The sequence below is a fragment of the Stenella coeruleoalba genome (assembly GCF_951394435.1).
Source record: "Stenella coeruleoalba genome assembly, chromosome: 2".
Lineage (NCBI taxonomy): Eukaryota > Metazoa > Chordata > Mammalia > Artiodactyla > Delphinidae > Stenella > Stenella coeruleoalba.
Window position 1 is genome coordinate 33,637,697 of NC_137147.1, and position 16,005 is coordinate 33,653,701.

General features: G+C 40.9%; 2 protein-coding genes across 12 annotated transcripts in view; one reads left to right on the top strand and one right to left on the bottom strand.

Moving 5' to 3' along the window:
* RAD51B (RAD51 paralog B) overlaps window positions 1-7,238 on the bottom strand; it is a 687,571-nt gene extending 680,333 nt beyond the window's left edge. For 3 of the 7 annotated variants that reach the window (XM_079913113.1, XM_079913117.1, XM_079913116.1), the window contains exons 1-2: window positions 6,799-7,238; window positions 3,455-3,580 (exon numbers count right to left, since the gene is read on the bottom strand). In XM_079913113.1, coding sequence (XP_079769239.1) covers window positions 3,455-3,538 — 84 coding nt within the window. In that variant the 5' untranslated portion in view covers window positions 3,539-3,580; window positions 6,799-7,238. Of the gene's footprint in view, window positions 1-3,454; window positions 3,606-5,504; window positions 6,547-6,798 lie in introns of those variants that run through there. The other 4 variants (XM_079913114.1, XM_079913119.1, XM_079913118.1 and 1 more) reach the window with 4 other exon arrangements.
* A 591-nt stretch (window positions 7,239-7,829) lies between these two features.
* The window catches only part of ZFYVE26 (zinc finger FYVE-type containing 26), a 62,098-nt gene continuing 53,922 nt past the window's right edge, over window positions 7,830-16,005 (top strand). For 2 of the 5 annotated variants that reach the window (XM_079913212.1, XM_079913216.1), the window contains exons 1-4: window positions 7,883-8,638; window positions 10,155-10,233; window positions 13,840-13,929; window positions 15,332-15,854. In XM_079913212.1, the coding sequence (XP_079769338.1) occupies window positions 8,445-8,638; window positions 10,155-10,233; window positions 13,840-13,929; window positions 15,332-15,854 (886 nt within the window). In that variant the 5' untranslated portion in view covers window positions 7,883-8,444. The other 3 variants (XM_079913214.1, XM_079913213.1, XM_079913215.1) reach the window with 3 other exon arrangements.

Here is a 16,005-nt window from a genome sequence, read left to right on the forward strand (position 1 = left end):
GAAGTAAAGCTGTCACTGTTTGCAGACAACGTGACACTATACATAGAGAATCCTAAAGATGCCACCAGAAAACTACAAGAGTTAATCAATGAATTTGGTAAAGTAGCAGGATACAAAAGTAATGCACAGAAATCTCTTGCATTCCTATACACTAATGATGAAAAACCTGAAAGAGAAATTAAGGAAACACTCCCATTTACCATTGCAACAAAAAGAATAAAATATCTAGGAATAAACTTACCTAAGGAGACAAAAGGCCTGTATGCAGAAAACTATAAGACACTGATGAAAGAAATGAAAGATGATACCAACAGATGGAGAGATAGACCATGTACTTGGATTGGAAGAATCAACATTGTGAAAATGACTATATTACCCAAAGCAATCTACACACTCAATGCAATCCCTATCAAACTACCAATGGCATTTTTCACAGAAGTAGAACAAAAAATTTCACAACTTGTATGGAAACACAAAAGACCCCGAATAGCGAAAGCAATCTTGAAAAAGAAAAACAGAGCTGGAGGAATCAGGCTGCTGGACTTCAGACTATACTACAAAGCTACAGTAATCACGACAGAATGGTACTGGCACCAAAAACAGAAATATAGATCAATGGAACAGGATAGAAAGCCCAGAGATAAACACATGCACATATGGTCACCTTATTTTTGGTAAAGGAGGCAAGAGTATACAATGGAGAAAAGACAGCCTTTTCAATAAGTGGTGCTGGGAAAATTGGACAGCTACACGTAAAAGAATGAAATTAGAACACTCCCTAACACCAAACACAAAAATAAATTCAAAATGGATTAAAGACCTAAATGTAAGGCCAGACACTAAAGAACTCTTAGAGCAAAACATAGGCAGAACAGTCTATGACATAAATCACAGCAAGATCCTTTTTGACCCACCTCCTAGAGAAATGGAAATAAAAACAAAAATAAACAAATGGGACCTAATGAAACTTAAAAGCTTTTGCACAGCAAAGGAAACCATAAACAAGACGAAAAGACAACCCAGAATGGGAGAAAACATTTGCAAGTGAAGCAACTGACAAAGGTTTAATCTCCAAAATTTACAAGCAGCTCAATATCAAAAAAAAAAAACAATCCAAAAATGGGCAGAAAACCTAAATAGACATTTCTCCAAAGAAGATATACAGAATGCCAACAAACACATGAAAGAATGCTCAACATCACTAATCATTAGAGAAATGCAAATCAAAACTACAATGAGATATCATCTCACACCAGTTAGAATGGGCATCATCAGACAATCTACAAACAACAAATGCTGGAGAGGGTGTGGAGAAAAGGGAACCCTTTTGCACTGTTGCTGGGAACGTAAATTGATACAGCCACTATGGAGAACAGTATGGAGGTTCCTTAAAAAACTAAAAATAGAACTACCATATGACCCAGCAATCCCACTACTGGGCCTATACCCTGAGAAAACCATAATTCAAAAAGAATCATGCACCACAATGTTCACTGCAGCTCTATTTACAATAGCCAAGACATGGAAACAACCTAAGCGTCCATCGACAGATGAATGGATAAAGAAGACGTGGCACATATATACAATGGACTATTACTCAACCATAAAAAGAAACGAAATTGAGTTATTTGTGTGAAGTGGATGGACCTAGAGTCTGTCATACAGAGTGAAGTAAGTCAGAGAGAAAAACAAATATCATAAGCTAACACATATACATGGAATCTAAAAAAAAGGTTCTGAAGAACCTAGGGGCAGGACAGGAATAAAGACGCAGACACAGAGATTGGACTTGAGGACTTGGGGAGGGGAAAGGGTAAGCTGGGACGAAGTGAGAGAGTGACATGGACTTAAATATACTACCAAATGTAAAATAGACAGCTATTGGGAGGCGGCCGCATGGCACTGGGAGATCAGTTCAGTGCTTTGTGACTGCCTGGAGGGGTGGGATGGGGAGGGTTGTGGAGAGACGCAGGAGGGGTTAGATATGGGAATGTATAGCTAATTCACTCTGTTGTAAGGCAGAAACTAGCACACCATTGTAAAGCAATTATACTCAAATAAAAATGTTAAAATAAATAAATATGAGGTTGTACTACTTTAAAAAAAATGAGTTTCTTCCTAAGCTATGAAATCATTCAGAGGGAGTATTTAATAATTGAAAGAAAATAAAAGTGACTATGGAAGGACTTCCCTAGAGTCTCGGTGGTTAAGAATCTGCCCGCCAATGCAGGGGACACAGGTTCGATCCCTGGTCCGGGCGAAGATCCCACATGCCACAGAGCAACTAAGCCTGCGTGCCACAGCTACTGAAGCCCGCGTGACATAGAGCCCACGCGCCACAGCTACTGAAGCCCGCGTGCTCTAGGGCCCCCATGCCGCAACTACTGAGCCTGCATGCTGCAACTACTGAAGCCTGGGCGCCTAGAGCTCGTGCTCCACAACAAGAGAAGCCACCGCAATGAGAAGCCTGCGCACCACAACGAAGAGTAGCCCCCGCTCGCCGCAACTAGAGAAAGCCCGCGCACAGCAACGAAGACCTAATGCAGCCAAATAAATAAATAAAACTACGGAATGAAATGTTAAATTTCATACTTTTAAGAGTATTTCAAAGTACGAACATGAGGATTATAAAATGCATAACAGAGACATCATTAACACACAAAGCAATTTTTTAAATATTGCAGCACACTCTGAAAGTCTGTCTTATTAAGGATTAAATCCTAACAGAAAACCTTAAATCTTATTTAACCTCCTAAGAGGGATTTGCTTTACTCTTTTGCTTAAATATACAACATCTGCTTATATATTTCTCTCACTCCATCAATAGGAAAATAATCCTAACTACTAACTTTTCTTGCTTTCAAGAGAAATTACCCATTTTGAATACTATCTCCTCATTTGAGTCATATTTCTCATGTAACTGCAAAATTTCTTTTATGAGGACAAAACTTCTCTAGAATCCCAAATAAATGGCACAGGTGTACTTCACCTTCTGCTATGAGCATTCTCCCCACCCAACCCCACCCAAAATGCAAAAATCTTGCATTTGGATAAATGAAATCACATTTGGAAATACAAGCTAAGTGGTTTGTTACTTAAAATTAGCAAGCACCATATTTATCTTTTCTTATAAACCTAAATGTTCATATTTCAGGTGTAATTAAGAGTTATTTAGGTACACAATATTAATCTGTGGGACGTCCCTGGCGGTCCAGTAGTTAGGACTTCGCCTTCCAATGCAGAGGGTGTGGGTTCGATCCCTGGTCAGGAAGCTAGGATCCCACATGCCTCATGGCCAACAGGCCAAGACATAAAGCAGAAGCAATGTTGTAACAAATTCAATAAAGACTTTGGAAATGGTCCACATCAAAAGAAAAAATCTAAAAAAAGAAAAAAAAAAAAAGATTAATTTGTACTTCAAGTTTCTCACTGAAAAAAATTAAATAAATTTTACCTGGCAGGTAACAATCTGATGTCTGTTCAGACGGTCACACAGCTCTTGTGATAAACCCACTCGTCTTAGTTTCTTGCTACCCATGCCTTCAGATGCAGCAAGATAAAGAAGAACCTTGAAAAAGAGCTGGAAAATAGCATAAGCAACAGTAGATGGGCTATCCAAAACACTCTACAAAATAAAAAACCCTTCAAGCGTCTCCACATACAAAATGAAACGTATGGTATTTAAAATATTACTGATAAAATAAAGGAAGGCAATAAAATCTTTCCAAATATTTTAAACAGGGGAGACAACCGTTTGTCAAATATGCACACAGAGAAACAAAACCATATAAGAATGTGCAATTCACACAATTCTTTAAAACTTATTACACAAATATAATAACACCGTTTCACATTTATATAGCATCTTAAGATTTTCAGTGCATTTATAAACTTTATTTGGATGTGTAATTAATACACATATTTCCAAACAGCACTCTCAGAAAGTCTTTACTTTCACTGCACTGTAACAATAAATTTATTGACCACCTACTGTATACCAGGCACTGTTCCAAAGCAAGCTTCTCAACAGCCCTATAAGGAAGATTGATCACTGATCTCATTTTTACATATGAGAAACTAAACCCTGGAAAGGTTAGCCATTCCACTGTTACCAGAAAAAGTAAATGGTAGATCCAGAATTCGAACCAGGAAGTCTGACTCTTAGGCCTAGCCTCTTAACCAGTATACTGTACTACAAGTCTGTAATCATATTTAAACTCTCCTTTTTCTATGAATCAGAACAAACCTTCTGAATCAAATGAGATTTTATTATTTCAGGTGTTATTTACAAACTGAAATTGTTTTTTCCTTATACTAGCTGCTCACATCCCCACATGCAATTAAATTTCACTCTTCTGGTTGAACCCTGTGAGGGCTAAATGAGGCTCATGATATATTTGTCTTCAGAGAGTTAGAATAGAATCACTCTGATTCCCTTAATAACTCATGCAAAGGAGAAGCTGTGTATCTCACTCAGATGGCAAAATACCCTCTGAATAGAGTAGAAATAGGAACTCTTCATTGTTCCAGGGGATAAAACAATATAATTATCAGAAAAAGAGTCACATTTTGGAACAAAAATATATACTGAGAATGTAGATATTTATTTCCAATACCATGGCCCAAATTTCTACTTAACATCTATATTCTCGGATCAGATTAACACTCTCTTCCTCTCTCCCGCTCTCTCTCCTTCTTTCTCTCTCTCACACACATACATCCTTCCCACAAACATAAAATACATCCCTCTCATTTCACTCAAAGGGAATTTGTCAGTATTGGTTTCTGTCTCTCAAAAAGAAAGTTTACCAAGTGACATCTGCTGTATCATTGCCTAGGGTCTTCACAGATCAGGTAGCTCTGGGCAATGACACAATTTAGACTGATAAATTCAATCAAAAAGGAGAACTGGGGCTTCCCTGGTGGCGCAGTGGTTGAGAGTCCGCCTGCCGATGCAGGGGACATGGGTTCGTGCCCTGGTCCGGGAAGATCACACATGCCGCAAAGCGGCTGGGCCCGTGAGCCATGGCCACTGAGCCTGCGCTTCCGGAGCCTATGCTCCGCAACGGGAGAGGCCACAACAGTGAGAGGCCCGCGTACCGCAAAAAAAAAAAAAGAAAGAAAAAAAAGGAGAATTGTAAACCCCAAAATACCTGGAATACTTTAACAATGACCAACTCTGCTATCTCTGCCTTAGTAGGACCACTCCTATCACTTGCCTAGACTATTGCATACAGCCTCTGGTCACTCCCTGCCTCGCAAAACAAACAAACAAGAAAACAAACAAAAATATTCATTTGTTCCTTCCACAGATGCTTCTTAAGCACACACTCTGCTGCGCTTCTGTGGCACAAGAATCATCTAAGTATATTTCCTCCCCTTTGGGAACTCACAGTAAAAGACGAAAAGAGATATATACACAAATAATTACAGTCATGCAGCAAGTATTGTCATTGGAATATATATGTGCTGTGGAAGCAGAGAGGAATAAGCACCAAACTGACCTGCAAGTCACAATCCTGTCAGAGGTAGCCTCCTAAAAATTTGCTCCAATCCTGTCACTCTCATCCTTTAAAACCACCCATGGGACCATGAGACCACAGTATAAATTCCACATTTCTTATGATGGCCTATAGCCTCTTCATAAACTGGTCCCTCACTTCCCTCACATTCATATATCAGACTGCAAGGCCCACATTCTGGCCTTTCTGGCAAAATCACTTGCCTCCCAGTATCTTAGTTTCTTCATCTGAAATACAAGCATCATTCAAATATCCACTTCATAGGAATGCAGAGAAGGTTAAAGGATGTGGATGGTGCCTGGCTCCGTAGTGCTCAAAGCTAGGGATTATGATCAATTCATTCAGGAAAACAGCATTAGTTGCCTCACGTGACCTGCCTTCCGGCGGTAACGTTGGTAAGTTACACAAATGCCTCCCTGCCTCCCTGACTTTCCTCCACAAAGACTTCCCGCTACTTAGGCTCTTCCTCTCCAATGTTCTCATTACACTGTGTACACATTTGTTCGATAATCTTCCTAACGTATTGTTATGTCTTGCATGTTTGTTTTTTCCACCAGAAACCGTAAATTCTTGCTCTGCGTGTGTGTGCACGAGCACGTAACTGAGGGTGTGAGGGAAGATGTTCAATCCTGGAAACTGAATCCTCTCCTCATCAAGAAAAAAAAAATCCACATGTTAGATGGTCAATGAAAACTGTGAATTAACAAATAATAGCTAATATTTCTTGAGCCCTTATTAGGTGCCACTGTTCCAAGAGCTTCAGATGTTTTACCCCATTTTACAGACTAATACTGAGGCATTGAGTTGAAAAACTTGAGCGAAGTCTAACAACTAGCACATGGTGGAGTAGCCATTCGAACCCAGGGATCTGACTCCATATTCCACGCTATTAAATACCTCTTCTTCAACACCATCTGAAGAGGGTCAGACACTAAACTTCCCTTAATGACGGGCTCCCCTGCCTAGACCTCAAACTGCCCACAAGTGGGAAGACGGGTGGACATCAAGAAGCGAAAACATCACCCCAGAAGCCCCTAACAATAACTCTTCCCAACAAGGTGCAGCTTCCAAGCGTCCCCCACAAAGGAAAGCCAGACGCCTCAGATCTGCGGCGGGGCTCAAATTAAGATCCTTATGGACCTAAGGGGGTGTGCCCTGCACCCAAGAATGACTCTCCGCTCCCCCGATATCAACAACACTGGTCCAGAAAGGGAGCAGGAAATAATGAGCGCACCCCAATTCCCCAAACCGCCCCCCACATGAAACTTTCCAGTACCGGGTCTGCAGCATCCAACTTTCAAAGTTTCCCCTACCCCTCACACAGTTCCCCGCGGAAAGGGACGCAAAGCAACAAACAAAGCGCTGGTTGGGTCGTCACCCTGGCGAAATATCCAATAAAACGTAGGCACAGGCCCAGGTCGGCTCCGTTGCTTGCTGGGAATTGTAGTTCACATTCTGTAATAAGTCTGCGAGTCCCAACTTCTCAATATAGTGATTATCAAAATCCTGTGGAGGAACATCAGCAAGGAGAATATGAGCCAGGAAAAAACTTGCTTCTAATTTTCTCTCTTCTTTCTTTTGTCACTTCATTTAAAAACTGATTAATGGACCAGAGAGACATGTTAGTTTTCTGGGAATAGATGAGAATCCACCAATCATCGAAGAGGTTTTGCAAGAGAGCTTTTGGTTTGTTTTGGTTTGCTTTTTTTCACCACACTTTGGTGGTGAAATAGTTTGGAAAATGCTGAATGAAATTGCTCAAACCGAAAATATGTAATGGGGAAACGTGAGAGTCTATAGTTGAACAACACCAAGGAAACCGAACAGAAGGTTCAGTATAAAAGCAGCTGTGATTAGCAAACTAGTAAACTGTTACTTTAAGACTCGGTTTCAGATTATTCTATTTGAGAAAGGCTTTTGCTCATTCTTTGCTCCCATCTCCCCGTGCATACCTCTATCTTATAATTTAGCCCACTGCATCCTAATTATTGACCTGCACCCTGTCACTAGACTGTGATCTCCTTGAGGACAAGGACCGTATCTTATTCAGCTTCTAAAGTAGGCCCTAGCACACAGTTCAATTAACGGGCGGAGGATCTGTCAAAACCGTGGGCGGTGGTCCTAAACCAGGTAGCTGATACCTCTTTCCTAGCTTCCTCTAACGCGGAGGTGGAATCACGTGACCCAAACAAATATGGCGCTTGATTTGCATATTTCCTCGATTGACCAATTAGAGTAGCTGCTGTCAGTCGTCATCCTCTCCCCGCCTCAACCTTCTGAACTGGATTTGTCACCTGACTCAGCTCAAACATGGCTGCGCTGGAAGCTTTGCTGATTTGGGCGCCGGGAGCAGGTGAGTGTAAGGCGCCCCAGGGAAGGCGGGAGCGCTCTCCACGACCCCGGTAGGGAGCGTCCCTGAGCCCCAATCCCAACTGCCCTCCAGTTCTGACACAGATTCCTCTCCTGATCTTCAATCCTCTGCCTTAAAAGAGGGCTCAAACTAGGGAGGTTCCTGCTGAATTTCTCATCCGTAAAGAGGCGACCACCTGGGGATTTGGAGCCGGATTAGGCAGAAAGCTCAGGAGGAAATACGGAAGTGGAGTTTCGGGTCTGCGCCGCGGGCTAATATGACGATTAATATTCGTTAAATATTGGATGCGCCTAGAGAGATGAGATCCACCCCTTGGGGAAATGTGGAACTTCCCAAAAGAGACAGTAACCTGTCAAATCAAATTTACAACGTTAATTAGAAAAGTAAGCCCCGCCTTTCCTAGTACGGCTAGTTTGTCTAAATATAGTTCCTTCCTTTTCTTCTGACTCGGGTGTGTGTTGTTTATAGGAGGTACTCCACGAGTGAGAAAATTGACAATGTGTTTTGAGTAATTCATCTCTTTCTATCTCCCTGCACTCTGTGCTGGGAAAATGCATCATCCATTTGGAGAAGAGGAAACTGCTTCTCAGAAGCAGCTCTTTGGATTTTTCTGTGAATGTCTTCGGAGAGGAGAATGGGAGTTGGCACAGGCTTGTGTACCTCAGCTACACGAGGCCCAAGGGGATATCCCAAAGAAGGTGGAAGATATACTTCAGGCGCTGGTCATGTGTCCCAGTCAGCTGAGGTAAGGGAACTCTGTCCTGCCAGGCAGTCACAGAGCGGGAGACACAAGGTCCTATACTTGAGCTCTGGTCCATGTGCCTCACTCAATCACCTCTGAAGAGTTAACAAAGGTAGAGTGTATTTCACATGTTCTGAAAATTTACCTCTATAATACATGCCTATTTATTACTTTATCAGTTTGGCTTTGAATTATCATCTGGAGCGGTATTTAAGCCTGGAACCACCATTTCTTGTTTATTATCATTAAAGTAGATAGTGCAACTATGTTGAAAAGCATTTTCTTTACCCCCAAAAGAGCAAACCTGCTCCCTTCTTGCTTGTGAAATTGAAGATATTGTTGTAGCTTTAACAAAGGACCAGAAGTGAATACACTTAAAGCTTTTTATTTTGAAATAATTAAGCATAGACTCACAAGAAGTGCAAAAACAATACAAAGAGTACCCTTTCCCCAACTTCCTCCAATTGTGACATCTTATATAACTATAGTAAATATCAAAACCAAGAAGTTGACACCGGTACTGTTAACTAGACTACAGCCCTTATTCAGTTTTCACCATTTTTTAAATCTGAATTCATTTTTTTTTTTTGGCTGCACCTCAGGGCATGCGGGATCCTATTAGGGGCCGAACCCACGCACCCCGCTGCATTTGAAGTGCAGAGTCCCAAGCACTGGCCTGCCAGGGAAGTCCCAGTCTGCATTCACCTTTATGTGTGTAGTTCTGTGTATCTTTATCCATTCTTAGACTCATATAACTACCAGTATAATCAAGGTACAGAACTATTTCATCACCACAAAAGAATTCCCTTGCTCCCTGGGAATACGTCTTTGTACATTGATCCCCCCTTGTCCCCTGGCAACCAATGTTCTCTATCTGAATTTTGAATGAAGTTCTTCCTGGCAGTGCTATTAACAATTAGTGGTATAGGAGTTAAACGTTCAGTCTCTCCCTCACTTTTCCTTACTCCGGCATTTACTTATGAGAAAGTACTGTATTAGCACATATAGAATGGAGATTTACATGATTCTTTTCTTCCTTTGTTTTTTCCCTTAAATTTGGATTCTAGCCAATTGCTGTCTAATTTAAATTACTAACTTCAAAGAAAGGCTTATGAATTCCTATAATCCTGTTCCTGGCATAGAGTTAAAAATAAATTTTTATAAAGTTCCTTTATTCTTTGACTATTTGATTCTGTTTTCAAGATTTCAAGTTTTCTATTTCAGATAGCTTTGCTCTTATGGCTTTCTGTGTAATATTAGTTTGTTTGAAAAACTAGATAGGGAGGTGGAGGTAGAATTGTGACTTTTTTTTTTTTTTTAAATGAAAGCTGCTAGTTCTGTTCTGGTTCTCATTTTATTGATCTGTCACATACATTCAAAAATTTCTCAGGACAGTGTCTTGCCAGTTCAGGTTTAAAACAGACTGAGTAGTGAAATCTAAATCTTGGATCACAAAAGAGAAAAAAAAAGGTCAGTAGAAACTCTTTGTTTAGAAATTTTTTCTTTTTACATTTCTCAGATGTGGACAGGATATCAACCCTCAAAGATTAGCCTGGGTCTGGCTTCTTGTGCTGGAAAAATGGTTGGCCCTGGAAAAGGTAAGTAGGTTTACATTTAAAATTTTCACCCGAGGCCAAGACTGAGAAGAACTTGGAAGGAGTTATGAAATTTCCCTTTTGTCTGTTACTTTCTGTATTTTGAGGTTCGTCATATTCCTTTCTCAGTATTGACAGTGAGAATGGCTTAAGTATTTACTGCTGTCTCTTTACCTAAATTCATTTATTAATTCACTAACTTACATTGGCATTAATTCACTAACCTACCATCTGAGGTGATACTATTGTGTTAAATACTGTTGTGAGTCTTGTGCCCAAACAGAACTTTGCAGAACTCAGTGAAAGTGACAAGATAGTGAATAAAGTCTAATCCTCATAATACTCAAGTAAGGGAGAATGGGCTGAACTGAAACTTAGTTGTTCATCCAAAAATCTTATTTTAACTAGTCCAGTACAGTGAAATCTTATAGATTTAAACGTCATTAATTAATAATTTAACAACTCACATGAATTGAAATAAAAGTTACCAAATATGAAAACAAAGTGTGCAAATTAATAGTGAAAGAAAACTTGTAAGGAAGGGTTTTTGGTTTTTATTTTTTTAAGAAAAATTACCATTCAAAGCACTTCTAGAAATATGTGTTAATTATCAGAAATTGATATCCGTTAAAAAAATTCTCGGCAATTTTGTATTAAACCTGAGACTTTAAGATTTAAGTGAGGAACCTCTGACTCAGAAAATAAATGACTTGCCCAGGGTCACACCATAAAGTTAGTTGGCAAAATTGGAGCTGGAACCAATGTCTTCTGCCTTCGAGTCATCAGTCCTCTGCTTTTTCCACCTCAACAATACTTTTAGCCTACATAGACTTAAAATTAAGAAACCATAAATTCTTTTTTTAAATTTTTATTTATTTATTTTTGGCTGCGTTGGGTCTTTGTTGCTGTGCACAGGCTTTCTCTAGTTGCGGCGAGTGGGGGCTACTCTTCGTTGTGGTGCGTAGGCTTCTCACTGTGGTGGCTTCTCTTGTTGCAGAACATGGGCTCTAGGCAAGCAGGCTTCAGTAGTTGTGGCATGTGGGCTCAATAGTTGTGGCTCGCAGGCTCTAGAGCGCAGGCTCAATAGTTGTGGCACACGGGCTTAGTTGCTTCATTGCATGTGGGATCTTCCCAGACCAGGGCTCGAATCCATGCCCCCTGCGTTGGCAGGCAGCTTCTTAACCACTGCGCCGCCAGGTAAGCCACAAGAAACCATAAATTCTATTTTGTAAATGTCTATAATTTAGCCTAATTTTCTTCTTAACTTCTCAGTCATCAGAATGAATTTTGTCTTTAGTTCTGCTTTGGCCTGACACTTACCCTTCTTCACATAGCTGTCAAAAAGCACCAGAAGTTACTAATCTAAATGTATTTATTATCCAGGCTTTTGGTAATGGTCTAGCAAAGAGAAATGACAAAAAGATCAACAGGAGAGGGAAGGAAAAGAAGCAAAACTGAAAAATAATCAACCCCAGGTTGTTTAAGAGTTGGCTGTAGTTTCAGATCTAAAAGAGACATCTTCAGCTAAAATATTCAATAGTATCTTCGAAGAGAAAAGAAAAAAAATAACAAATGTTATTGTTACTGACTAAGGAGCTTTTCAGTACAAACATGGAATTTGTCAAGTCAGGTGAACTTTTGCCTCAGCAGAGGGTATTTGTTTACTTTATGGCTGATTGGTGGTTGTTAAATTTCTGGACAGTTGGTCAACCAGATCAGGAGGTGGATTTCACTTCCCTGGTTCCTTTTCACAGACTAAGAGTTGTTTTTTCCAGAACTGAAGATCATTTGGTCCTTAAAGCTCCAGTACCTCAGTTATTTAAACAGTCGTGGGAATGTTTTAAACTTTATACAAGGACCTCAGAGAGTTTTAAAACTTAATACAAGGACCAAGACTTCAAATGTGTTCCTGAGGTAGTTCTACAAAGCCAGAACTGGACTTCATCTTTTAGGGGCTTGCTGGCTGCTCCTGCTACAGTCTCCCACCTGCTGCCAAAAGCTCCTTTTGAATTATTCATTGAAACTGATTCCATTTTCCCTTTCCTTCATCCATTTTTGCCTTCTGCCCTTTTATCTTTTATCACGTGAACAGCATGATGTTCACAGCATGCTGCTTCTAATAAGGGAAAAATAGAAACAACTCCCATGTCCACAATTCAAGACTGATTAATCTACTTGTAAAATACCCTGGCACTATTAAAATTACGTGGTAAATGAATTTACAGTGACATGGGAGGATGTTTATATTCTACTATGTGAAGAAAAAGAAATTTAGAAAACAGTATGTTTGTTATGCATGCATATATGCATATGTAGAAAATGGTCTGAATACCCTTCGAACACAGTTGTAACTATAGTTCTCCTTCAGTGGAAAGATTTGGGGGGGGTGTTGTGTATGTGTGTTTTCATTTGCGTGTTTGTATTCTCTGCTTTTTCTGCATTGAACATGCCTTGCTTTTATAGTAAGAAAATCTGTGCTTAGAAACATTGGGCAAATTCTTGCCTGGTTTAGGAATGTTAGTTGTCTATGACCCTGCATATGCATAAAGTAATTTCACCAGTAAAAAAAAAGATACAAGCTAGTCAGTCTTCAGGATTTTAATGAAAGTCCTAAAATCTTAACCAGTTCTTTTATTAAGGGCCTGCTGTCTGGGCTTATCTATTCCTTCCTCTTAGTCCTTGATAGAATCACTAACTTTCAGCTTGCCAGAATGAATTTTCTCTACACCTTCCAATCATTAGCATTATATAAGCATTCAGATGGCATGATTTACAGGTGTCTCTAATTTAAAAGAGTGCCTGTCAGAATTAGTCCCAGACTTTCATCTCATTTGTATTTGTGTCTGGAGAAAGGGGGACTATCATTTTAGTTTTAAGGACCAGGTGAGGGGAAGTTATTGTGAAACAAGCAGGTGCAGGAAGAGTCAGAGGCTTTCTCTTCCTTTATACATTAGTCTCTGATGTCCTGTCTCATTAACAAACAATGGGGTCACTTTTTCCTTTTCATGCTTGAAATGATTAGAAAATACTTCCTAACCATTTATTCACTACTGAAGATTATTTTTAAAAACATCCTGATGCCATAGTTTTGTTTGATTTAGCGATATAATGAGATTTTAAAAACACATGAAAATACGGCACATAGTACCTGGCATATAATAAGTGTTTCATAAACATTAGATCTCTCCCCCTTTACTTTTATTTTCCAACTAAAAATGAATACCAAAAATGGGTTTAGGCCAAAAGAGGATCATGTGGGCCATTCCATCCCAGCTTACCCATAACTGGGTGTTTTGGACACTGCAAGGGAGAGTCTTGGAGGACTTCAAGTTAGAGGCAAAAAATCACATGAAATAAGCAAGCCTTGGCATTTGAGGCTAAACAGTGTGGGATTTAAGTGTTAGTATTTAAGAGGAGAATGTGTTCGGTTTAGCTGTTTCCGTTTATAAAGAAAAGTGTCTGAAGACATACCCAGGAATTTAATGGTCAGAAGTACTTTATCTTAGAGAAAACAGCAGAAATAAGATGAACCAGAAAGAAGTATTTATTTATAATTGTCAGCTAAAGCACATGCTTAATATCTATGCTTCCTTCTTATGATTCTTCTAGAAGTTACTTCCAGCTGGCTTCCGGAGAAAACTTGAGTTTCTTTTATTGTCAGAAGACCTCCCAGGTGACATCCCAGAGGACATCCTCAAGGTGAGAGAGGGCCCTGGATCTGTCTGCCCAGGTTTGCAGTCACTCAACAAATTCAGCTTTCAGGGATCCAGCAGAAACAGGTCCCCAAGATGTTGGCAGTTCTCTGTTCGCAGGCAAGACCAGGCTAGGTGGAGGCCCCTTGAGGGGAATTTAGAGATAGGGGAAACTTATCTGATTGTAGAATTCTTAGAGGTAGCTTGGCCAGAAGTACTAATCATAGCTGAGGATTAATTTTTTTTTCTATTTCATGTGAAAGGAATACCTAACTTGGTTTTAAACTAGATGTTTAAATTTTTCACCAGAATGTGGCAGGGAATATAAAGGGAGAAAGGAACTAGTATGTATTTGCTGAATACCTTTTCTGTAACAGGTGCACTGAATGTGTTATAGCTAATCCTTACAACCGCCTTCTGGGAGCAGATTCAAAATCTTAACTAGATCTATACTTAAGTGCTTGAGGGATGCTCTGAGGTTCAATACTTATTTTCTTCATGACCCAGCCACCAGCTAACTGAAGATATATTCACAATAGGATTTAAGGTAGGGACTTTCACTTGTATTAGGTCAAGGACTCATGGTCCTGTGACCATCTTGGAGGTGGTTACTGAACAGGTATCCCTGAGTACCACCCACAGAAATGGTGCTGAAGTGTGGGAAATAACCTACCAAACAAATTATAGGCTACAGAGATCTTGCCTTTTAAAGGCTTGCAATCTAGCTGGGGAGGAAGGAAATACACACATGGCACAATTAGGTACTAAGCCATATGGTACTAATTTTAAGAACATTGGAAGCCCAATAAAGAGGGAGAGTTGTGTGAGTTGGAGGTACTGGGGAAGGTTTTAGGGAAGGATGAAGAATGATTTACTTTTTTAAAGGACCTACCACTAATTGTAAAACTAGTGTTTTACATTCTGTATCCAAAATCTTGGTTGGGATTTAGATCAGGGGTTAAAAACTGGTCTGTAGTGTTCTTTTAAAAGTTGCATTTAAATGCCTTGAGCTGGGCACAGTGTCTTCTTCCCATCTGTTACCTGGTCTATGAGTTTGCAGTCCCTGATTTAGATTGACAGTGCACGTTTCGGAGGCAATGGGGGTGGGGGTGACTAGCTTGAGCATGGAGGCCTTGGGCAAATCTCTCTTTGCCTCAACCCCCTGATTTGAGGACACCTTCAAAACGAGGATAATAGTAGTGTCTTCTTCCTAAGGCGGCTGTAAGTATTAATTTAATTTTTCTGTGTAAAGGACCTGGCACATAGTAACTACTACAGAAGTATCTGCTATTGCTACTGTTGTATATACACACATGCATATATATACACTGAAAAGAGGAAAACATGAAGGCGTGTAAGTGATAACATTCTGGACATAGCGCCCATCCCTCTCTTCATCCCCTATTTAGGAGCTGTACACGGTCTTAGCACAAGATGCGGCAGACTCTGTGCTTGATGGAAATCAGAGGCAAGAGAGCTGGCCCCCTTGGCTCAGCTCAGAAGCTGTCTCTCTGCTCTGGGATCTTCTGCGGGAGGCCCCTCAGCCTGCGCAGGCCCTGCTGGAGCTCCTGCTTGGGGAGGAAGATGACACGGGCCTCCAAGGCTGGTTCCTGCAGAAGGCGCTGGTGGACCTCATTCGAAAGGCACTGCGAGCTTTGCGGGGTCCTGCCACCGGGCACCCAGGGGCAGTCGATGCCATCTACGGAGCCCTGCGGACTCTGCGCTGCCCTGCAGAGCCGCTCGGGGCTGAGCTGCGTCTCCTGTGTGAGGAACTGCTGGAGGCCAGCAGGGCAGAGGGGAGTCCCCTGCGGGAGGAGCGGCTGCTCGGCTGCCTGCTGCACGAGGCCGGGCGGGGCCTGGTGTCCCTGTATGGCCACACCTATGCAGAGAAGGCCCCAGAAAAGCCACCGACAACCACACCCTCGGGAAAAGGTGTGTTCCCTGCACTGCTTCTCTCATTCCACTCTGCCCAGCCCCTCTGACTCCCTCTAGCCTGCTCCCTTCCATGTTGTTCAGGAAACCTAATGGGAGAAGCTAAGCAAAAATGGGCAAGATGTTCTGTGAAAGCGCAGCTTTCATAGCT